This window comes from Gymnoscopelus microlampas (genome assembly GCF_963454915.1).
Source record: "Gymnoscopelus microlampas genome assembly, chromosome: 9".
NCBI classification, from domain to species: domain Eukaryota; kingdom Metazoa; phylum Chordata; class Actinopteri; order Myctophiformes; family Myctophidae; genus Gymnoscopelus; species Gymnoscopelus microlampas.
In genome coordinates this window covers 44,629,085-44,649,937 of record NC_139946.1, presented here as the reverse complement: position 1 = coordinate 44,649,937, position 20,853 = coordinate 44,629,085, and the positions used below count along the sequence as shown (strand labels likewise).

General features: G+C 41.5%; 1 protein-coding gene across 4 annotated transcripts in view; it reads right to left on the bottom strand.

The window, feature by feature from the left end:
- Window positions 1–10,677: 10,677 nt before the first annotated feature.
- Window positions 10,678–20,853, bottom strand: part of hps3 (HPS3 biogenesis of lysosomal organelles complex 2 subunit 1) — a 30,542-nt gene continuing 20,366 nt past the window's right edge. For all 4 annotated transcript variants that reach the window (XM_084067947.1, XM_084067946.1, XM_084067949.1 and 1 more), the window contains 8 exons: window positions 20,155–20,332; window positions 19,813–20,046; window positions 16,524–16,721; window positions 15,197–15,400; window positions 14,123–14,227; window positions 13,198–13,407; window positions 12,336–12,423; window positions 10,678–11,252 (listed from right to left, as the gene is read on the bottom strand). In XM_084067947.1, the coding sequence (XP_083924073.1) occupies window positions 11,125–11,252; window positions 12,336–12,423; window positions 13,198–13,407; window positions 14,123–14,227; window positions 15,197–15,400; window positions 16,524–16,721; window positions 19,813–20,046; window positions 20,155–20,332 (1,345 nt within the window). In that variant the 3' untranslated portion in view covers window positions 10,678–11,124. The remainder of the gene's footprint in view (window positions 11,253–12,335; window positions 12,424–13,197; window positions 13,408–14,122; window positions 14,228–15,196; window positions 15,401–16,523; window positions 16,722–19,812; window positions 20,047–20,154; window positions 20,333–20,853) is intronic.

Genomic DNA, 20,853 nt, shown 5'->3' with positions numbered 1-20,853 from the left:
CATAGAAATCTGCACATTATATTTTGAAGTAATTAGGTTTGGCCTAACGGTGGTGCTAGAGGAAAGCTCCCTACTGAAAGCTGTAGGGACCTCCCTCCAGGGAGCAACTACAGCAGGGGTCCTCAAGGTTTTTCAGGCTGAGAGAGAGATGAAGCAGGGACTCCCACAACTAGTATAAAATTGTGTTGCAGATTAAACATTTTCATAGATAGCTCCATAATGCTTTTTTGACAGCACTATGAATGTGTAGCGTTGTGTTGGATTCATGCTAAGGAGTATTTTCAGACAGTTAACCACTCAATTCTTAGACAACGTATACTTGGTCTGCTCTTTTCCCCCCCTACACCAAACCTCTTTGCCGAAAAACAAATCTAATTAAATGTATTTCTAATTTTCAATAGTCATTTTTTTCATAGTTTTTGCAGCACTGCTTCAGAAAAAAATGTAATAAACAGTGGGAAAAACAGTGGTTTACCTCAGTGTAGTCATGGTTACTGAGGATATATAGAGGTCCGTGTCCAGTGAGCCTGAGGATGTGTTCTCCAGTCCAGCCTTCAGCAGGGGAGTCAGGGACAAACCATGCTCTAGAGCCCTGCACACACTGACCCACACACACACACACACACACACACACACACACACACACACACACACACACACACACACACACACACACACACACACACACACACACACACACACACACACACACACACACACACACACACACCTCTATTATCTAAGATTAATTTGCCACCAAGTAGCAACTCCAGCAATATCATGCAAACAATGTGGGTGAATTCACAAAGGCTCTTCAATAATATCATAGACAATCAACTTGATGTCCACCGACATCAAGTTGATTGTCTATGATATTCTTGAAATAATTACTGCATGACAGAATTAACTGTAAAATCAAATTAAAAATACATCTTTATGAGAAAATGCATGTTAACATAATGCAATCTCCCATTTACATTGACACATATACATATACATATATTTGAATGAACTTTCTGACTGGGTCTGAATGAACTGGTCTTCAAGACACTGAAGCGCATAAGTCAGCTGTCTTGGACAATAGTCATTTCATATGACCCTGCCCGCAATACAGGGCAGGGCATTGTAATCGCTTCAGTCTGTTTATGCATGTTTGTTAGCAAGATATCTTGAGAATGGAAAGGCAGATATTCACGAAACTTGTCGGGAATTATCAGAATGATGGGCTGCCCCGAAGACATGATTAACTTTTGGGTTGAAAAAGTTAAAGTCTCAATTTAGAGGTAGAACAAGAGTTAGTGCAGAAAGTGTTTGTTAAATTATAATTAACTAGACCATACCCGTAGGGGAATATGAGCACCCAACGTGTGCAGTTTGGCTTATGCGCTGAGAACAGACAGGAAGTGAGTTTGTACTGTGTAGTGGAGTGGTTCTCAAACGGTTTTATGTCAAGGACCCCCAAATTGACACTTGTTAGCCCGCGGACCCCCATTTGAAAAGATATGCCAAGGACCCCCATAAGAGCGTTTTTTTTACGGCGCTAGCAGTGAATCTCAAGCATTTTAATTTCAAGGACCCCCAGTTTGACATGCATTAGGGCTATGGACCCCCATTTAATGGCATTTCTATGTCTTGGACCCCAAGTTATATAGTAAAGTCCACGGTACATGCTCCCGTCGCGAACACACACACACACACACACACACACACACACAACACGGTACATGCTCCCGTCGTCCCGTCGCACACACACACACACACACACACACACACGCACACACACACGCACACACACACACACACAGAGAGAGATCGTCCAGCGCGTTTGTTTAGATCCAAGTGATTATCAATGATAGCGGCTACACCAGGCGCGCGGATACGCGAGTCCCCCATACGCAGACTTTTAAAATAGTACTGGATCTAAAAGTGCGCATGTGCGTATGTGCATGGTGTGTGCGAGAAAAGTCTGCTCTGCTGTGTTTCCACAGAATGCAGTCAGAGAATGGGGGCGGGGTCTATGGTGTGGAAGCAGGCTAAGTTGCCATGTAGGCATATTGTAAGCGCTGTAGTGGCAATATTGGTGTTGTGTTTTGGCGTTGGTTGTGAAAGTGCAGGTGGGTGTGGGGACGCGTTGTGAGCTTGTAGATCGGCTGTTTTCCAATAGGCAAGGTATATGTGTGAAGGCGCTGCGTTTGGCCTTCTTTTCATAGACCTCGTTGCTTGTAGGGTTCGTTTGGTTTGGCCTCGTTTTCATAGACCTTGCTGCTTGTTTCTCTCGCGAAACCTGGCAACGACGCATGCGCAGTTTGATCAAGAGTCCCCCCAACGAAGACACCACCACCACCGTGAGGTTACTAGAATTATAGTAGGATTGTGTGTGTCTATAAACATACACATACACACCTTTAGATATGTGAAAGTGAATTTATTTCCTTGCTGGTTCAAGATTTGTCTCCGGAAAAGTGTTAGCAGTCTATTCTGCATCTGGCTGGCTGACCAGCCGTAGTCAATGGTGATGCGAGCAGTCATTCCCATGGCAGCCAGGGCTGACCGCTCCTTATCTCGTGGAATACTGTGTGTTGAACGAAGAGAATGATTAATAAACAACAGTGAATATGTCAACCAAAACATTTTAGAAACAGTATCATCAATGCTCATAGCTATGAGCTTGTAGATCTGCTATTTCTTTTTTAATCGTGAAAACTTGTGCAAATCTTTGAATTTATATTTTTTAAGGTGAACATTTGTACCTCAAATCTTTGCTTGTGGGGGGTCCCTGGAACAACACCTTTTGAGATGGGGGTCTGCCGCCAAATACAAATGTTTTCTAAATCCTAACAGCATGTTGCTATATCAGCAATCTCGGAACCCAGAGACACACTGAAAAGGAAAAACAGCGACCTCTGCTGTTCGTCCTCCTCAGTGTGACTCTGACCCAATGCTAACGAAGGACCTGTGCGCAAGGAAACGGGGTCTGCTTTCACCGCTCCACTTCCGGTGGTGAGCTTGCGTTTTCATTCCGACTAGATAACATTTCTACACGGAACACTAACACCACTTCTCCCAGAGAACATGGATGGTTTTGGTTATAAGCCCACTTGTTTCTATGATGACAGAGTAAGTTCAAATGTGAATATCTTTCCGTGGTTGTCTGCTCCGCGGACGCTATTTCGAGTCGGGAAGGATGACGGACACGTGAATCCCGCCCACTACATTTGATTGGATAAAGTGCGGCCTGCTTCCTGATCTGAAGCCACGCCCACTCCCACACAGTGTGTACACGTTCTGACGAACCTTCAAGACAGATTCCAACGCAGTGCAGAATCTGTTCTTGAGAGATTACTATATCAGTGGTGCTCCAACTTTTCCATGTAAAGGACCCCCAAAATGATATGTATTTGGCTGTGGACCCCCCATCTCAAAATATATTTTTCCAGGGACCCCCAGAAGCACAGATTAGAGGTAAAAATGTTCGCTCTAAAACATATATATTCAAAGATTTGCACACATTTTCCACGATTTTTCAAAACATTGCAGATCTACAAGCTCATAGCGCGGCCCTTGTGACGCTCTTCGCTCTATGAGCTTGTATATCTGTTATTTTTGAATAGCCAAAGAAATCTTAAAATGACACAGATAATGAATTGCATGTTTATAGCGCTTTTCCAAGTTCTCAAAGCGCTTAACAATAGTTAATTCATTCAGGGGGGGGACATTGGGAGGTGCAGCGGCTAACAGTCAACGCCAGCGTCCTCACTTTTCCCACACCAATGGTGGCAAGCTAGTGCCAACCGATTCATTGGAGGCAATATAGGGTTCAACTCTGGGGGTTCCCATCTGGCCGTAACACCGGCCACTCTACCCCTGAGCCACAGCCGGCGAACAAATGCATTCCCGATCTTAATGGATTAAGCCAGGCGGAGTCAGGGATCGAACCGGTATAACCTTCCAATTCCCATCAGCCACTCTGCTTCCTGAGCCACTGCAGACCAGCTTATAATCATCGCTTTTGCACAGACAACGACATGATGTCAACATCAACAATGAACAGCACACACACACACACCCACCTGTCTATCTGTGCCATATAATGTTCACTGGGTAAACAGATGACGTCTTTGACAGCCAGTCCTGTAGTCTGTAGGACTGGTCTCCTCCACTTGGGACGACAAACTCTGCTCTGAGATGCTACTGGACCTCCTGGCTGGAAGAGCACACCACCATTCAGACATGTGTTCATTTGACAGCAAATGTCGATTTAGTTTAGTCATAGTCTTTTGAATAAAATGTCATTCAGTTTTAGTCATATTGTAGTCATCTGAAAAGTTTGTCTAGTTTTAGTCGACTAAATATCATAATATTTTAGTTGACTAAATGTACCGTTAATTTTGTCGACAAAAAATATTTTGGTTGGCCTTGATGGCGTTGTAATGCCAATCTACAAGCTGCGACATGTTGTGAGCTTGTAGATCTGCTATTTTCAGAGCGCAACCAAGCATAAAATGACTTGTCTTAGTTCTACTGGATCTCTTCTCTCTAACGTTTTAGTCAAGTTTTTATTTGTTTTACGAAATTGTCAGTATATTTAGTTTTAGTCATCATAGCTTAGTTTTTATTTTGTTTTCGTCAGGGTAAAAAGGTAGTCGACAAAACATTTTTTTTTGTTGACCAAATTAACACTGATTAAGACAATTATACAGTAGCAATATGTATTAGCTTGATGCATTGATATGATACATCCACATATATTTAGAGATTGTTTAGTTGATTCTGATCATGGAGGGCTGCTGCAGAGCACACAATATACATGTAAAAAGTTGACAGATAGACAAAAAGACAGAAAGTGAAACATGTCCAATAGCGTCTTGGAAAACAAATACAAAATGTTCCTTCAGGAAGGCGCTTGATAACGCAAAACCACTACTGAATACTGCATAGGATGAACACAGAAGTAATACGACTTTCAATGTTTGAGAGACCTATTGATGCAGAGAGACATCATGAACAGAATCTCTCACAAGGAGCTTGTTGACAAACACAGAAAGAAAAAGAACAATGTGAGAACTCTTACTGGGGTCACGACAGAGGAATGGTCTGAGTTGATCTCCATCAGCTCGCTCTCAGACACCCTGATGGGAGGAAACACCTGGAGGGAAGAAAAGGGAATGAAAGAAGACACAAATGAACAACCAAACAGAAAAGTCAAGTCAATATTATCTGTATAGCACAGTGGTTTTCAACCTTTTTTGCGTCAAGGACCCCCAAATTGACACATATTAGCCCAGGGACCCCCATTTGAAAAGATATGCCAGGGACTCAACCATTTTGATTCCTTGGGGGTCCCAATCTACACAGTAGTATCATCATCAGTGTTCATTTAACTCTGAGAGAGTACAAATGGAACCAAATGGACCCGTTAGGGTCCATTTGGTTCCATTTGTACACTCTCAGAGTTACAGACATATAAGGATCAATTTGGTTCCTAATTATTAATTTGGCTGGGGACCCCCTGGAACCCCCCCAAGGACCACTGGTGGTCCCCGGACCACTGGTTGAAAACCACTGGTATAGCACAATTCACTCTTTCTTACGCAGCAAATGCACTTTCAGGTCTGGATACCAATTGTATCCATTGAGGAGAGAGAACTCACACACGATACAGATTAAACAAGTGAAATTGGAAGTAAGACATGAGCAGACACAATTGGATTCTGGAACACTATCACATTTCTCCTGATTGGCTGAAATAAGCAACCCACCTGAACGTGTTTTTCCTGTTTATTAAAGAGCTGTAAAGACGTGTTCATAAAGAAACGCTGATTTTCAAGCTGAATTAAAGCGTGATTCATCACTTCAAAATCAGTCATTCACTGCAAGCGACATCATGGTGCAACTAAAATTAGATCGATTGTCCAGGTGGTACAAGTCTGTAGTGTTGTGCAGTAGGACCTTTCCCCACTTACCTCCATTTCTATCTCTATTGCCTGGATAGTGGGGACCCCCTCCTCAAACACTCCCAATGTAGACCGTCTACTGGGCTTGGTTTGAACAGGCAGCTCTTCTTGATCCTCTGTGACAGAGTCAGGAACCAAAGGATGCTCTCGCTGTTTAGGAGAGGAAGAGAGGGAAAACACTTAATAATAAATATCATAAACAACAGACTACAAAGTGTTTTGGAAGCAAGCTATCAGTAAAAATGTAATGGTGTGTAAGAAAAGATTGAGAAGAGTGTTTGTTGTTAAGTAACAGGGGTCTCCCCGTAGGCTATACATTTCTCCAGAAATTTTCGCTTGATTGTATAAAATGTGTATATAGACCCAAAAATGTATTTTCTTTTTCGAAAACACATCACTTTAAATCACATCTAGTTAAGCTAAGTACATTTACTTAAGTACTGTACTTAAGTACAATTTTGAGGTACTTTTACTTTACCGTAGTATTTCCAATTGTGTATACTTTTACTCCACTACATCTCAGAGTCAAATATTTTACTTTTTACTCCACTACAATCATTAGAAAACTTTAGTTACTTTTTAGATGGATTTATTATTATTACATAACATATATTAACCACTTCAGCAGTGTTGATTTCGTCGACTAAAACTATGACGAAAAATGTTTGACTACCTTTTTTCACTGACGAAAACTAAACTATTATGACTAAATATATTGACAATTTCATCAACAAATGAAAACTAGACTATAATATCAGGGAGGGATGAGTAGAGAAGAGATCTAGTAGAACTAGAAGACAAGCCATTTTATGCTTGTTATGCGCTCGGGTGTTGCACTCTGAAAATAGCAGATCTACAAGCTCACAACATGTCACACTACAACGCGTTGTGAGCTTGTAGATCGGCCATTTTCAGCACGCAACCAAGTGTAAAATCAGCCATTATAAACAAAAACATTTCAGATGACTAAAATATGACAAAAATGTAATGGAACTTTATTCAAAAGACTATGACTAAAACTAAATCAAAATCTGCTGTCAAAATCAACACTGCCACTTCAGCCCAATTTCATTTTTGGCTATTTGAAAATAGCAGATCTACAAGCTCACAACGCGTCGCATTCTGAGCTTGTAGATCTGCCATTTTCAAAAGATCTTTTGACATTCTATAAAACTTGTGAAATGAGACATACTGCATAATGAGTACTTTTACTTTTAAGTAAATTAGTAAATTTTCAATTCCGTACTTTTACTTGTAACAGAGTATTTCTACATTGCAATATTGGGGGGGGGGGGGGTCACACTCCATATGCCTCCTTCAAACCTCCAGAAACATCTAGCTCATACATGGGCAACTGGCGGCCCGGGGGCCACATGCGGCCCCCACCTTCACTTAATGCGGCCCCCAGGTTAATATCGGAATACTGATATATTATTGATTTCAGCTGTTACAATTCCAAACATGCAAACATGACCCGCTTTAATTACTTCAGTCTATTTTAGTAGCTTAATGACTAGTATTACATTTCTATTGTCTTTTTTATTTGTATTTAGTTCACAAAGTTAACATAAGTATAACTAAATGCATTTGAAATTAACTAAAAATTAGACTTTTCAGGATTCCAAATAAAAAATAGCAAGAAAAAAAAATCTGGATTCCAATTAAAAAATAGCAGATCTACAAGCTCAAAACGCGTCGCGCTGCGACGCGTTTTGAGCTTGTAGATCGGCTATTTTTGCTACTTTTGTGTGACATAGATTGGCCCGACAGTACGTGCAATGTGGCCCTCTGGAGTGAGTGTGGAAATATAGTGGCCCTCTTCATCATCAAAGTTGCCCACCCCTGATCTAGCTTGTTCTAATCTAGACACTACAGTCCAGCCTTACCTGTTCTTCAGAGCTGGACTCCTCCTGTTTCTCCTGCAGGACGACAGTCTCCTCTATGAGAACAGGGTAGGGATGCTTTGAGGTGAACAGCTCCATTTCAATGTGCTCTGTGGTGGTGGTGGTGGTGACCAGCACTTCTGGCCTCTTCTCCTCAAAATTCATCCTTTCTCTATCCGGTTCACCTTTTCCCCTTTCTCTTTTTCGTTGTTCCTGACCACTTATATACTCTCTCTCTCTCTTCTAAGTCCTGTCAGCACAGACTGGTTTGTCTCTCTTGCTCCTTCCTAACTAACTACCACCTGTGTTCTCAAATCTCCCAGGGTGACTGTGCTAGCAGAGCCTTCCTGCTGGGCTCACAGCTGGGCTCTGATTAACCCAAGCAGAAAACTTTGTTGTTCCCATGCTTTGATTGGTTCAAAGGTTTGTGTTTGGAAGCTTTTGGTTAGTCCAGAGCAGGTCACTCTGTCTGGTCCAGAGGTGTGTTCTAAGAGTCTGATTGGTTCAGAGGTATACTTGCATTGATGAACTCAAGTCATTTGACTTACTTAATAGGCATATCTCCTAGATTCCGAATTGGAAACAATAAAAATGTGACTTCACATAGCAGAAAATGTATGGTTCTTAATCCATTAAGACCCACCGGGAAAGTGTCATTTTTAGATTTCTTTGGCTATTCCAAAAATAGAAGATCTACGAGTGCCGCGCTATGAGCTTATAGATTTGCTATTTTTTTAATTGTGGAAGATTTGAGTAAAACTTTGAATATATATATTTTTAAAGCTAACATTTGTAACTAAAATCTTTTACAAAAAAAAAAGCAGATCTACAAGCTCAGTGCCGCGCTATGAGTCTTTATGGATTAAAACAAACATGAGGAAAAGAAAAGTTAGGACTGGACACTACCACAGTGTTGTAGAGCGCTGGAATTTGTCATGTTATGTGAGAATACGTCAACACAACAATGTTTACTCAGTGTTGCAGATAGAAAGATGGATTCACCTTTGAACTGATGGGTGTTACTGAAGGAGTCCCTCTTTAGAGGGACAGGGTCACACGACTGAAACGAGACAGTAGACAAACATCACACATCACTGATCAAACTGCAGCCTCCTAAATCTATCACCTACAGTATAGCAGTGGTTTTCAACCCTTTTCATATCAAGGTCCATTATTTATTGGGCATTTGAGCTACGGAACCACCGTTTGATGAGATTTTAGCCTCTCAGACCCAAGACTTCGAATATTTTGTTGCCATTGGATAAGATTTTGCAGACAATTCCATGCTGTATTGATGTTGGCACCATAGGAGAGATAACAGGCAAATGTTGATCAAAATAACAATTCTTTAATGAAGTAGGCCTAATGCAGATGTTTAACAATAATTCAACTCTTGAGAGCATAAAAAGAAAACCAAATTAACCCGTAAGGGTCGATTTGGTTTCATGTTACGCTCTCAAGAGTTAAAGATCTAATAAGGGCCCATATGGTTACCAACTCACCATCATTTAGCTGGGGACCACCTGGAACCCCCTCAAGGATCATTGGTTAAGAACCACTGACCTATAGGCCTGTTTGAGTCATCCTTCTAAACAGGACAAAAAACATGAATCCCCAACATGCCATAGGTCCACTCCAAAATACCCTGTCAAATTCTCTCCAAGAATACTCTTGAAGCATCTTGATGATTTAACAAAGAAACTATTGTTCATGCTATAAGAAAGGTAACCCATTTCCATGTTACATACATTACATTATACATAAATACATTGATAAGATTATAAAGTAACACAAACTGTAGTAGGTGGCCTACTACAGTAGGAAACACAATTGATAAATTGACCACTTTCTGTCTCCCCCCTGGTAAAATAGATTGTCTTAAGGGAGGCTACATAGCAGACCTGTTCTATACCTTATCTAAAATAGCTTGCTTTGTATGAGACAGAATGTCAAGTGAACATTCAATAACAGCCATTAGGAATCAAGCCTTAATCAGCAATACTATAGCGGAAGTATGCAGATGCTGTTTCACTGCACAAAAACGGATTCCAGCAATCTGTAATAGACAGGTCGGCCCTGTCTCGTCTCAGGCCAGCATGTCAATAGATTGACATTTTTTTGTGAAACATGTGATGGCTTTAAAGGTTGCTCATGAAGAAAAAGAAAATGAAGAATAAACTCACTCACTCATCTGCTCCAATGTCATTTATTGACAACGTTTCCAGCCAAGGCTCTTCATCGGGTCAAAAAAGATTGTTTTGACCCGATGAACAGCCTTGGCTCAAAACGTTGTCAATAAATAACATTGGAGCAGATGAGTGTGCAGGTTTATTCTTTTTACTTTCCAACCTAGCACCTCAACCAAGTGATGTGCGTATTCTATTCGTTTTTGAAAGGTTGATCAACCATGAGTTATACTCCTTGATTATGTACAACGTGGCCACGTGCAGTACATGATAGTACAAGTTCTACACCATGTTCAATTTAGTCAGATAACCAAGCTGCCATCAGAGGGTAAAAAGAGTGATTTAGGCATTTATAATGACAGAGAAATAATGTTGCACCTCTTTTGTCCACTTTGCTACTGTTGGGCGGCTCCAACAACACAGGTGACAAACACACTAAAAGCCTCAGTGTTCATTTAACCATTTGTAACTCCAAAAGCGTAACAAATCAAATATATGTACGCTGCGAGTTAACACTGATGCTTTTACTGTGTACTAGCATGCAATGAGGTCCATGGGCGAGGTAAAAACAGGTATGATGAAAAGGAAGAGTATGATAAAGAAAAAATAACTTGGAGGCTGAGAGGAGAGCTACGTGAAACCAAACAATACAGCTTTGTTCTCTTTCATTCCTCTTTTATTTCAGCAGAAGATGGATGAGGAGGAATGCATCACACCATAGACTGAACATCCTGTTGCTGCTGACTCAGGATCAGATTAAATTTACAATAATGTTGTTGGCATTCATCATCACTAGAGGACAATCTTACAGTACATAATCTACATATTGGTAGGAAAACATGTCTAGTCTGTTGCAGACTAGATGCATACTAATTAATATAGTAAACTAACATCACCAGACATGAACCACTCATTTATGGCAATAAGATAAGGCCTTAGATACTGCAATACTTTGGAGGTAAGCATTTCATTGCAAGCCAATGCTAGTGCACACCATGGATGTGCATTAAGTCAGTGCCACTAGTAAGGCAAAAAAAGAGTTATGGAATTTCTAACAAGCATACTATTTATTCTATACAGTAAAATGTCTGTAAATATTTGTCAAGCCAATAGATGTTTCTGGCTACAGGCCAACAGATGAGGCAGGAAGTATAAGGCAGTGCCATCGTCAGGCAATAGTTCCAGGAACTCTGTCGGGCTCGTCTCCATGGCGACCACCACAAGCGTTTCTGTCAATAATCATGAATAAAGCACACAATTGTTATTTATATATGTTAATTATATCTATTTTAACTGACTGATTTTTGTTTTGTTTTAACCCATTAAGACCTGGAACGCATCTGTGTCACTTTAGATTTCTTTGGCTATTCAAAGTGCCGGCACTTTGCCGGCACCGAGTGCCGCGCTATGAGCTTATAGATCTGCTATTTTTGAAAAATCTTGTTTTTTTTAAACATTTTATTTAGATTTTTTTTTAAAGAATCGCCTCAGGTCTTAATGGGTTAAACTAACAGAGGAACTATTTAGAACTCTTGCTTCCTAAATGTATTTTAATTTTTTTTCCCCAAGTTGGTCTGCCAGTTCTCCTGAAAAACACAACACGGTCCCTGTCTCTGCTAGCCTATCGTTGCAACATGGACAAATCAAACCCTGTGACATGGAGGAATGAAACCCCAGTCTCCATGGTGGAGTAGAATACTTGAACCCTGCACCACCTAGATGGCCTATCTATTTAGATTTTTAACCCATTAAGTAGGCATGTAACGATTCAAATCACGATACTAGGTTTGTGATACGATTTTTTAAACACGAAATTAGTTTCCAGAAAAATGACAGAAAAATCTTCCTTCTATTTTTTCCTCTCTTACACAAATCCAGTATTTTCTTCTCTTTTTTTTTTACAATACTGTGTTTTCTCTTATCCTCTTTTCAATACAGCAGCAAATACTCTTTTTTAATCAATTCTCTTACAAAGATCCTGTACTTTCTTCTTTTTTCCCTGCTGTTTGCATTGCAATACATTTTTATTAAATTGATTTAAATTGTCAACCATTAAGATTTAACCATGAGGTCGATTCTACAAATGCCTTCTAAATCAGTACTTCTCACACTTTCAAGATCTTTCCAAAATGTTCAAAAACAGCAGATGTACAAGCTCGCAGCGCGGCAATAGCCAACGCTAAAATCTAAAAATGACACAGAAGGTGCTTCCCAGGTTTTAATGAGTTAACCCATTAAGACATAATGGAAACAATTACAAAGTTACCGGTCTCCAGTTTGTTCATACTTCTAGTAATAATAATCACATGTACCTTTGAGAGCAGCCAGTAGAATGGCGTTGTCTGAGGCCGCTCTGGTCCTATCACAGAGCTCTGGGAGGAGCTTCTGCCACCATAACGCCTAGAAAGGTTAAGACAAAACACATTAGCTTTTATCCATAAGTCAAAAGGCAGACAAGAGGGTCCTTATGGTACTTTTACTTTACTAAAGTATTTCCAATCCTTGCAGACCAAAATCTGCCAATTAGATCGATACATTGTGTGTATAGTGCGTGCCAACGTCTCGTCACCACGGGGGCCGTGGCATAGTAGCTGCAGACATACTTGGGGGGGGGCAATGTTAAGTCAACCTGGTTTATACCCCACAAAAGATGTCCGCGCTACCAAATGACACTTGTTGACGCACCATTCAGGAGTTTTTGGTACGCACTATAGACCATGGGTCTTCAACAGGGGGTCCTGAGTTACTACAGAGGGCCCCCCCCTGTAGTAACGGGCTGTGTAGTATGTCAATGTGCTGTAACGCTACACATTGACAAGAGATGTCAAACGAGTCTATGAAGCTATCTATCAAATCTATGAAAAAGTTTAATCTGCAACACAATGTTATACAATATGTAGTGTGGGGTCCCTGCTTCATCTCTCTCGCACCTAAGGGGCCCTTGGACTGAAGAACTTTGAAGACCCCTGGTATAGACACCCCCCACCCCCACCTCAGCATATCTCCAGACCTTCCATATAGTACTGTGTCAGACCTCTAGACAGGCATAAAAACATGATGAAAAGTAAAGAGGATTTAAGTGGTTAAGGTGTGGTATGTGGTATTGTGTACAAGGAGTCTGAACCATGGAGCAACGGTGAAAATGGTCCAGGGTTCCTGCTCTACCACACTGACCATGTGTGTGTCTTGGAGCTGGTGGTTGGCGTAGGGTATGATGGCCTGAGGGCACCGGTCCAGCAGCCTCTCCATGCTGCTCTCGTACTGCCCCCTCCTGGTGGCACACAGCACGTGCAGGCTGAGGCCCCACAGGGTCTCCTCAGAGGACACCCGGTCCACCAGAGGGACCACAGAGCCCACAGAGAGAGACGGACCACACAGCAGGGACTGGAGAGAGACATTTACAGTCATGTTTAGATTTCTTTGGCTATTAGAAAATAGCAGATATACAAGCTCATGAATTTATATACATGTTTAACGCAAACATTTGTAACTCACATCTTTGCTTCTGGGGATTCTACAAATGTCTTCAAAAAATGTTCATGTCAAGGACCCCCAAAATTATATGTATTTGGCCGCCGACCCCCATCTCAAAATATTTATTTCCAGGGACCCCCATGGAGCAAAGATTTGAGTTAAAAATGTTCGCTGTAAAAGATATATATTCAAATATTTGCACAAATTCTTAAGATTAAAAAAAGAATTGATCTACAAGCTCACAGCGCGGCACTCTGTATATCAAATTAAGACAGTACAGAGCTGTAGAGCAGGGGTTCTTATAAAGTGGGGTCCGTGGACCCCCAGGGCAGGGGCCCTTGAGGTGGTTTCAGGGGGTGCCCAGACAAATTTGCAAATAGACCATAAACAATCTAGACAAATTGTGATAAAGGTTAGAATTATTGTGAAATTTGTTACACATATCTTCCCTTATGGGGGTCCCTGGCACCTAATATTTTCAGATGGGGAGGTCCGCGGCCAAATACATATAAATGTAGGGGTCCTTGACTTGAAAATACATATGTATACAAAATGTTTGAGAACCACTTGCCGTAGAGGATGGTAGAATGAAAGAGAAAGACAGATAAAGATTACTGAGTATTACCTGTAATTTGTGAAGTGCCTCCTGCTGTTGGGAAGTGGTAGTGAGAGCTGGAGTCAGAACACTGAGCCAAGGGTACAGCACGCCATAGTGAGAGCACGAGTTAATCTGAAAACACACACACACACACACACACACACACACACACACACACACAAGCGCACGCGCACACAAACACAATGAAACATTAGCTCCAGAAACACATGCCTCTTATAGATGGCTAGACTATTGGTTCTCAAAGTGGGGTCCCCAGGGGTTCTGGGGGGGGGGGGGGGGGTTCAAAAATAGCAGATCCACAAGCTTGCAGCGTGTCACTTCGTGCCACGTTGCAATCTTGTAAATCTGCTATTATTGAACATTGTTGAAAAGTCTTGTACAGTAAGTGTTTGAATTTATTTTAATAATTTAGCATTTTTTTTTAACACAAATCTTCTCTTCTGGGGGGTCCCTGGCACAAAACGTTTTCAGATGGGGTTCCCCAGCCAAATACATATCATTTTGGGGGCCCTTGTCATTCAAATGCAGAGAGGAGAACTACTGATTTAGAAGGCATTTTGTAGAATCGGCCTCAGGTCTTAATGGGTTAACCCATTAAAACGGTGAAAGCATCTCTGTCATTTTAGATTTTTGCTATGACAATTAAAAAAAAGCAGACATACAAGCGCACAGCGCGTCGCTTCGTGCCTCGCTGCAAGCTTGTACATCTGCTATTTTTGAACATTCTTGAAAAATCTTGACACTGTGAGAACTACTGGTTATTGTATTGCCTTTGTAGAATCGACCTCAGGTCTTAAAGGGATAGTTCACCCCCAAAATGACTTTTTTTCTATCGATTAGTCACCCAATATTTTTGTTTTTGTCGCATTCCTAAGCCAATAATTTGATGACCAGTCTCTCTTTGGGTCTCCTACTGGAACCGCTGCCTAGCGGCCCGCTGGGCATCACATTATTGGCTTAGGAATTCGACAAAAACAAAAACATATCCATGAATTCAAGTCTCCATGGGGTGACTAATCCATAGATTTTTTTCGGGTGAACTATCCCTTTAATGGGTTAATATATAATCCGCCACTGTACCAGATCCTCGGCGGTCTTCAGTGACTTGCAGACGGGGGCTGCGTGCGGCAGGCTGGACCGCGTGTCGGGCTGCGTCTGGGTCAGCCGGTCTATGTAGACGGAGGCCAGTCGGAAGAGGAGCTCCTGGATGATGGTGTCCTGCGATGAGGCCATCAGCACCGCCTCCCAGAAGTCCACCAACAGCCCGTCCTCACAGCCCAGATCCTACAGGACCATGCAGAGCACACAGTATAGTCAACTGTTTCCCAAACAGTGGGTCGGGACCCATTTGTGGGTCGCGGACACATTTTTATGGGTGCGAGTAAATTTCAAAACATAAAAAAATAAATAATAATTCAAAACAATAAAAAAAAAAATCATGAATTAGAAAACCAATTCAATGTTTTTTCTAAATAATTTCATGAAAAAAAATATAAGAGAAAACAAAGTAAAACGGGGTAGTGAAAATAGCCGTTCTACAAGCTCACAACGCGTCGCTTCACACCGTGTTGTGAGCTTGTAGAACTGCTATTTTTACCAGTTTGGGTACCGGGAAAACGTCTAATTTCTGTTTTGGGTCTTGAGCTAAAAAGTGTGGGAACCAGTGGTATAGTGAACGGTGGCATCAAAAACAAGGTACACACAAGCTTCCTCTTCTTTGTTTGCTTTTAGTCTAGTTGAGATACTGATGATGAAGGTCCTTTAGACCGAAACGTTGTATTTAACTACTGCTGTAAGTGAAGACAGTGTGCGGGACTTCCATTTTTGACTGTGTGTGTAACACGCAGTCCTATAGACGGCCGTCAAAAAAGAGCCGTGCATTTACAGTTATACTGTATACCCAGGAAAGGGGGCGTGGCTGTAAAAAAGGAAACGGCCAGTGCTATATTTCTGTAAGGCCATGGATGTCATGCACAACACACACAGTCAAATTGGATATGTTTATATCCAATTAATTCTTGTTTCATGTTGCACTGGTTGCCTGCTCCTACGCACCTGTCCCAGTAGGTGTGAAAAAGGACCGTTCTCTACAAGTTTAGTTGTTTCCCAAAACAATTCATTTTAGTTCTTAAAATAATCCAGGGGATTCCATTTCCTGTTTTTTTATTTTTATTTTGCTAGCATACTCCATGTATTTGTCATATATCGTCTCCGTCGGGTGGATACCTGATCTTGTATGGCCAAAATGGTTACTGCTAAAATAGTAGATCTACAAGTAAGTAGGGCGTTCATTTACGAAGAAGAAACATGAAAAGTTGAGGTTTCTGACCGACAGCAACGATATGATGGGACAAAGTACTGTCTACACTCTACATATTCTTTTTTTTACAGAAACCATATACTGTACCTTGAAGATGCGGTCAGCCTGCTCCAGCTGTACTTTGCTGTTCTCGTGCAGAGCCACCATGGCTGCCACCAGCAGTCCAGGCTGGGTGCGTGTGAGGTGTCGGGTCAACGCCGTGGGCTGCATCTGTGTGTCCTGGCCCCAGTAGCCACCGTGTAGCAACAGCCTGGGCTCCTCGATGAAGCCATACACCAGCAGCATCTACACAAACACACACCAGTGTTGATTTTTTAGTCACCTGAAATGTTTTACTTTTATTCTAGTTTTAGTCGACTAAATATCATAAGATTTTAGTCGACTAAATCTACAGTTGACTTAGTCGAGTAAAATAGATTTTTGGCAGGGCTGTGATGGCACCGAAATGGCAGATTTTCACTTAGCTGCATGCCGAAAATAGCCGATCTACAAGCTCAAAACACTTTGCGCTATGACGCATTGTGAGCTTGTAGATCTGCTATTTTCGGTCTGTGACACCCACGCGCACCCATGATGACTTTTCTTAGTTCTACTTGATCTCTGCTTCACTCGTCTCTCCCAAACATTTTAGTCTAGTTTTTATTTGTTGACGAAATTGTCAGTATATTTATTATTTAGTCATAGTTTTACGAGCCGAGTTGAAACTTGACAACCACTTGCACACACTCCACATCAAAGGGGACGAGGGGAGACCAACCATAGCAACTTGGCTCTTGCCAAACAACCGATAGGCCCGTATCTCCCGGGTATGGGAACAAAAACAGAACAAAAACTAGCGCGTGAAACATCTGACATCTGTGCAAAATCTAGTGACAAATACACCCAAAACCAATAAACTAAATCATGACTTATTATTAGTGTGTTTTTGTTGTTTTGTTGTATTGTTTTCCTAAACACTACATGGGTTAAATGTGTTGTGATGTCGCCTTTTGGGAACTCAGTGCTGGTCGGTGCCTGCTGACTCTTCACTGAATAAAACCAGCTCATTGGCCCCGATTCATAAAGGGATTTGCGACCATATTTTGTACGTACCGGCATTTAGGACAAGTCGTACATATCCACCTGATGCATAAAGATTTTTTGGTCTGTGTTTTGTGCGTCAGGTGCGCACGTTCTCAGGTCAGCCCCGAGGCTGGCGTACCAGGGCTGAAATGTGCGTATGTCTTTAGAATGCTTTATTCTTCATGTCAAAATCAATTACAACAGTGGCAAACCTCAAATAAAATATGTATGTGCCCAACATTTGTCAACACATATATATAAAAAAATAAAAAATAAATGTCAAACGATGTATTGCTTAGACATGATGTAGATTCCACCGCTTTTTTTTTCTATTCCCCATTCCGACGTAGGACAGTGATATATTAATCAAAAAATAACTAATTTAATCAGTAAGTAATCAATAAGCTCTGGTCCATAATCGGATAGCAGCGTTCCACTGGATGAGGAAAAATGAAGTGGATGAAAGCTGTGTCCAGAACTATTCCCCATTCCGACGGACAGTGATATCCAAAATTAACTAATTTAATCAATAAGCTCTGGTCCATTATCGGATAAAAGCGCTATGCCCTGGATTTATTTTCAACATAATCTTTTTGCCTCTTATAATATCCTTTCCACGTTTTATTAGCCTTTTATTTGGTAATGGGGTTAAACCTTGTAAACTTCTTTATTCTCATTACACATGAGAGCATTTATTACGTGATCCGCTTCCACACAGAACAGTTGTCAAGGCGATGCGACAACGCATCTGGTATCTTTAGACGAGGCGGAGTTGAACTTCAAACTTGCATCAGCGTTGCCAGATGTTGTGAGAGAAATAAGCAACCAGGTCTAGGAAAACAAGCCCAAAAGAAGCAACTGGCACTTGCCATTATAAGCACTTTAATTAAACCGTTGTGAGCTTGTAGATCTGCTATTTAAAAACAAAAATCGTGTAATAAAATGTGGAAGATTTGGAGGATTTTTTTTATCATTCTAACAACACAAATCTGCCTCCAGCTGGCACAAAACATTTTCAGATGGGGCTTATAGGGATATATTAGCATACATATTAACTTGGGGTATATAATATAAAAATATTTGAGAACCACCGGTTAAAACAATGAAACAATTGTGAAACAAGCCCAAATAACCAACTACACTTTAGAAACAAGCCCCAAAAACCTTATCCCACAGCTACCAATATTTACAAGCAACTTTACAGAAAAATAAGCCCAAATTCGCTTATAATGAGCGGACATGGCAACACTGTTTAGCACGGTTCAGCCCGGTGACGTTGAAGTTGGATGCTGTTGGATTCAGCCTTCCAGAGTAATCATCACACCTGGTCATACGCACTGGTCATACGCACGTCTCTGTCATATACAAACCCCTTTTTGCATTGCACGTTCGTTTGTGAGTACCAAAAATACGAACTCCTTTAGGAACTTTATTTACACCAGATATACGACTCTCTTTATGAATCGGGGCCAATGTCTCTTCAGCAGCATTCTCAACACACTAATCTGATCATGTTTGCATGCATGGATGTTGTTTGTTTGATTAAATCAAATTATTTGCTGCCTGACCTATATGCTGTCTGTCTGACTGCCCGTCTCCTTACTCACTACAGATCATTGTCTGTTGGCCTTCTCATAGCGAAGCCTAACAATTTGAGCCTGTTTGGTATCTGAGGTGTTCCGGCCATCTGCGTTCTTCCACAATAATGCTGCCTCTTGGCTGGGGAAGGCAGAAAAAACATTTACTCCATGCCTACCCTGTGTGAAACATATATGTACGGAAAGATCCAGTTGTGGTCATTGGCCAATCAACACAGCCGCAAGAGTGTAGGTTGCTAAATAAGACAGGAGTCTGTTTGTATGAGCTTATGCATCCAAGCATTGCCATTTCTTAGTTGGCTACTCCAAAAACATGAATCTTGAAAAAGCACTTGAATTTCAGGCAACCAACAATATGCCACTCTGACCTACTACTTATTTTAAATGAGATGATGACTGACTGACTTTATCAGCTGCTAAAGTCAATTAACAGGTAAAGTCAGTGTATTCAGTTAATATAGTAGTCCATGAACATCAGAAACTTTAGCCTATGGTATAATTAACGTACGTGTATGTAAAATAAGTACTGTAAAATCAAGTCATGTAAACATGCACACACGCTCCAGTGTAGTCCCAGGGTTAAAACTGCTTTAAAGCTGCCAATGCCGAACTTTTTTGAAGATTTTGGAAAAAGAATCAAAAATTCCCAACATTGCTTAAATCTGTATTAATGTCACATGCTCACCACAGACCCTACCCCCCCCCCCCCCACTGACCTCAGCATGCCTAGTGATCAGCTGTGTGTACTGTGGTAGGTTGTCCAGGCGCAGGGCCATGGCTGCCATGGTGAGGGTCAGGGGAACGGACACGCCTGTGGTGTCCTCCACGTGTTGTAACCGAATCAACACCGTGGTGGGACTGGCGTTCGCCATGCCGGGGCTCGCGCACACGCTCACCAGCTGTGAGGGCTCCGATTGGCTGAAGACATCTATTACCTCATCAGCTGCTTCCTGCAGACACAAATGCCATGTCATGAATATTACCTTTTTGATATTTCGGTTACATTTCATCGGTAGGTTACAATTTGTGTGTGTGTGTGTGTGTGTGTGGTACTGCACCTGGCTGAGGATCTGGTCTGCGTCCTCTAACAGGAAGTGCTTCAGGTAAAACAGGAAGCCTGGGCCATAAGAACATGGGTTGCTGGGAAGGGGGCGGTTCCTGGAGATAACATCTGTGATCGACAGGTCCGACATCCTATAGTAAGGCAGAGCTAAGTGGCAGTCCCTCTGACCACTCCTAGGGGAAAGAACAGAGCAGAGGAAAAGCGAGGAGAGATGTCAACGTCATGCTCCAAAAAAAAAAGAAAGAAAAGGCAGTGTGAGTGTGTGTCTATGGCTGTGTGTACACCAGAGCCCGACCCACGGCAGAGTTTTGGATCATGCCAATCCCAATTTTGGAGAGTCCGAGACTACGATTACCGATATTATGTCAGAGGATTGCTGAACTTTTCTAATCAATTAGAAAAACTTGGATTTGAATAAAGTTTGTATTTGAGGAGACTTAACTAGCCAACAAATAATTACAAACAACCACAAATAACAACCTAAGCGCTATTCAAAAAGTCAAAAATTGCTGATTTACAGTACAAGCTCACAGCGCGTCACAAATGTGACGTGGTGTGAGCTTTTAAAGCAACAATTTTGGAACATTTTCAGTTTTCACCTATAATGATTGGGACATAATTGCAGATGCTGATGTTGTCAAAAAAACGGTCAGGTTCTAGTGTACACCGTCTAATCCTGAGTGTTATCGTACAA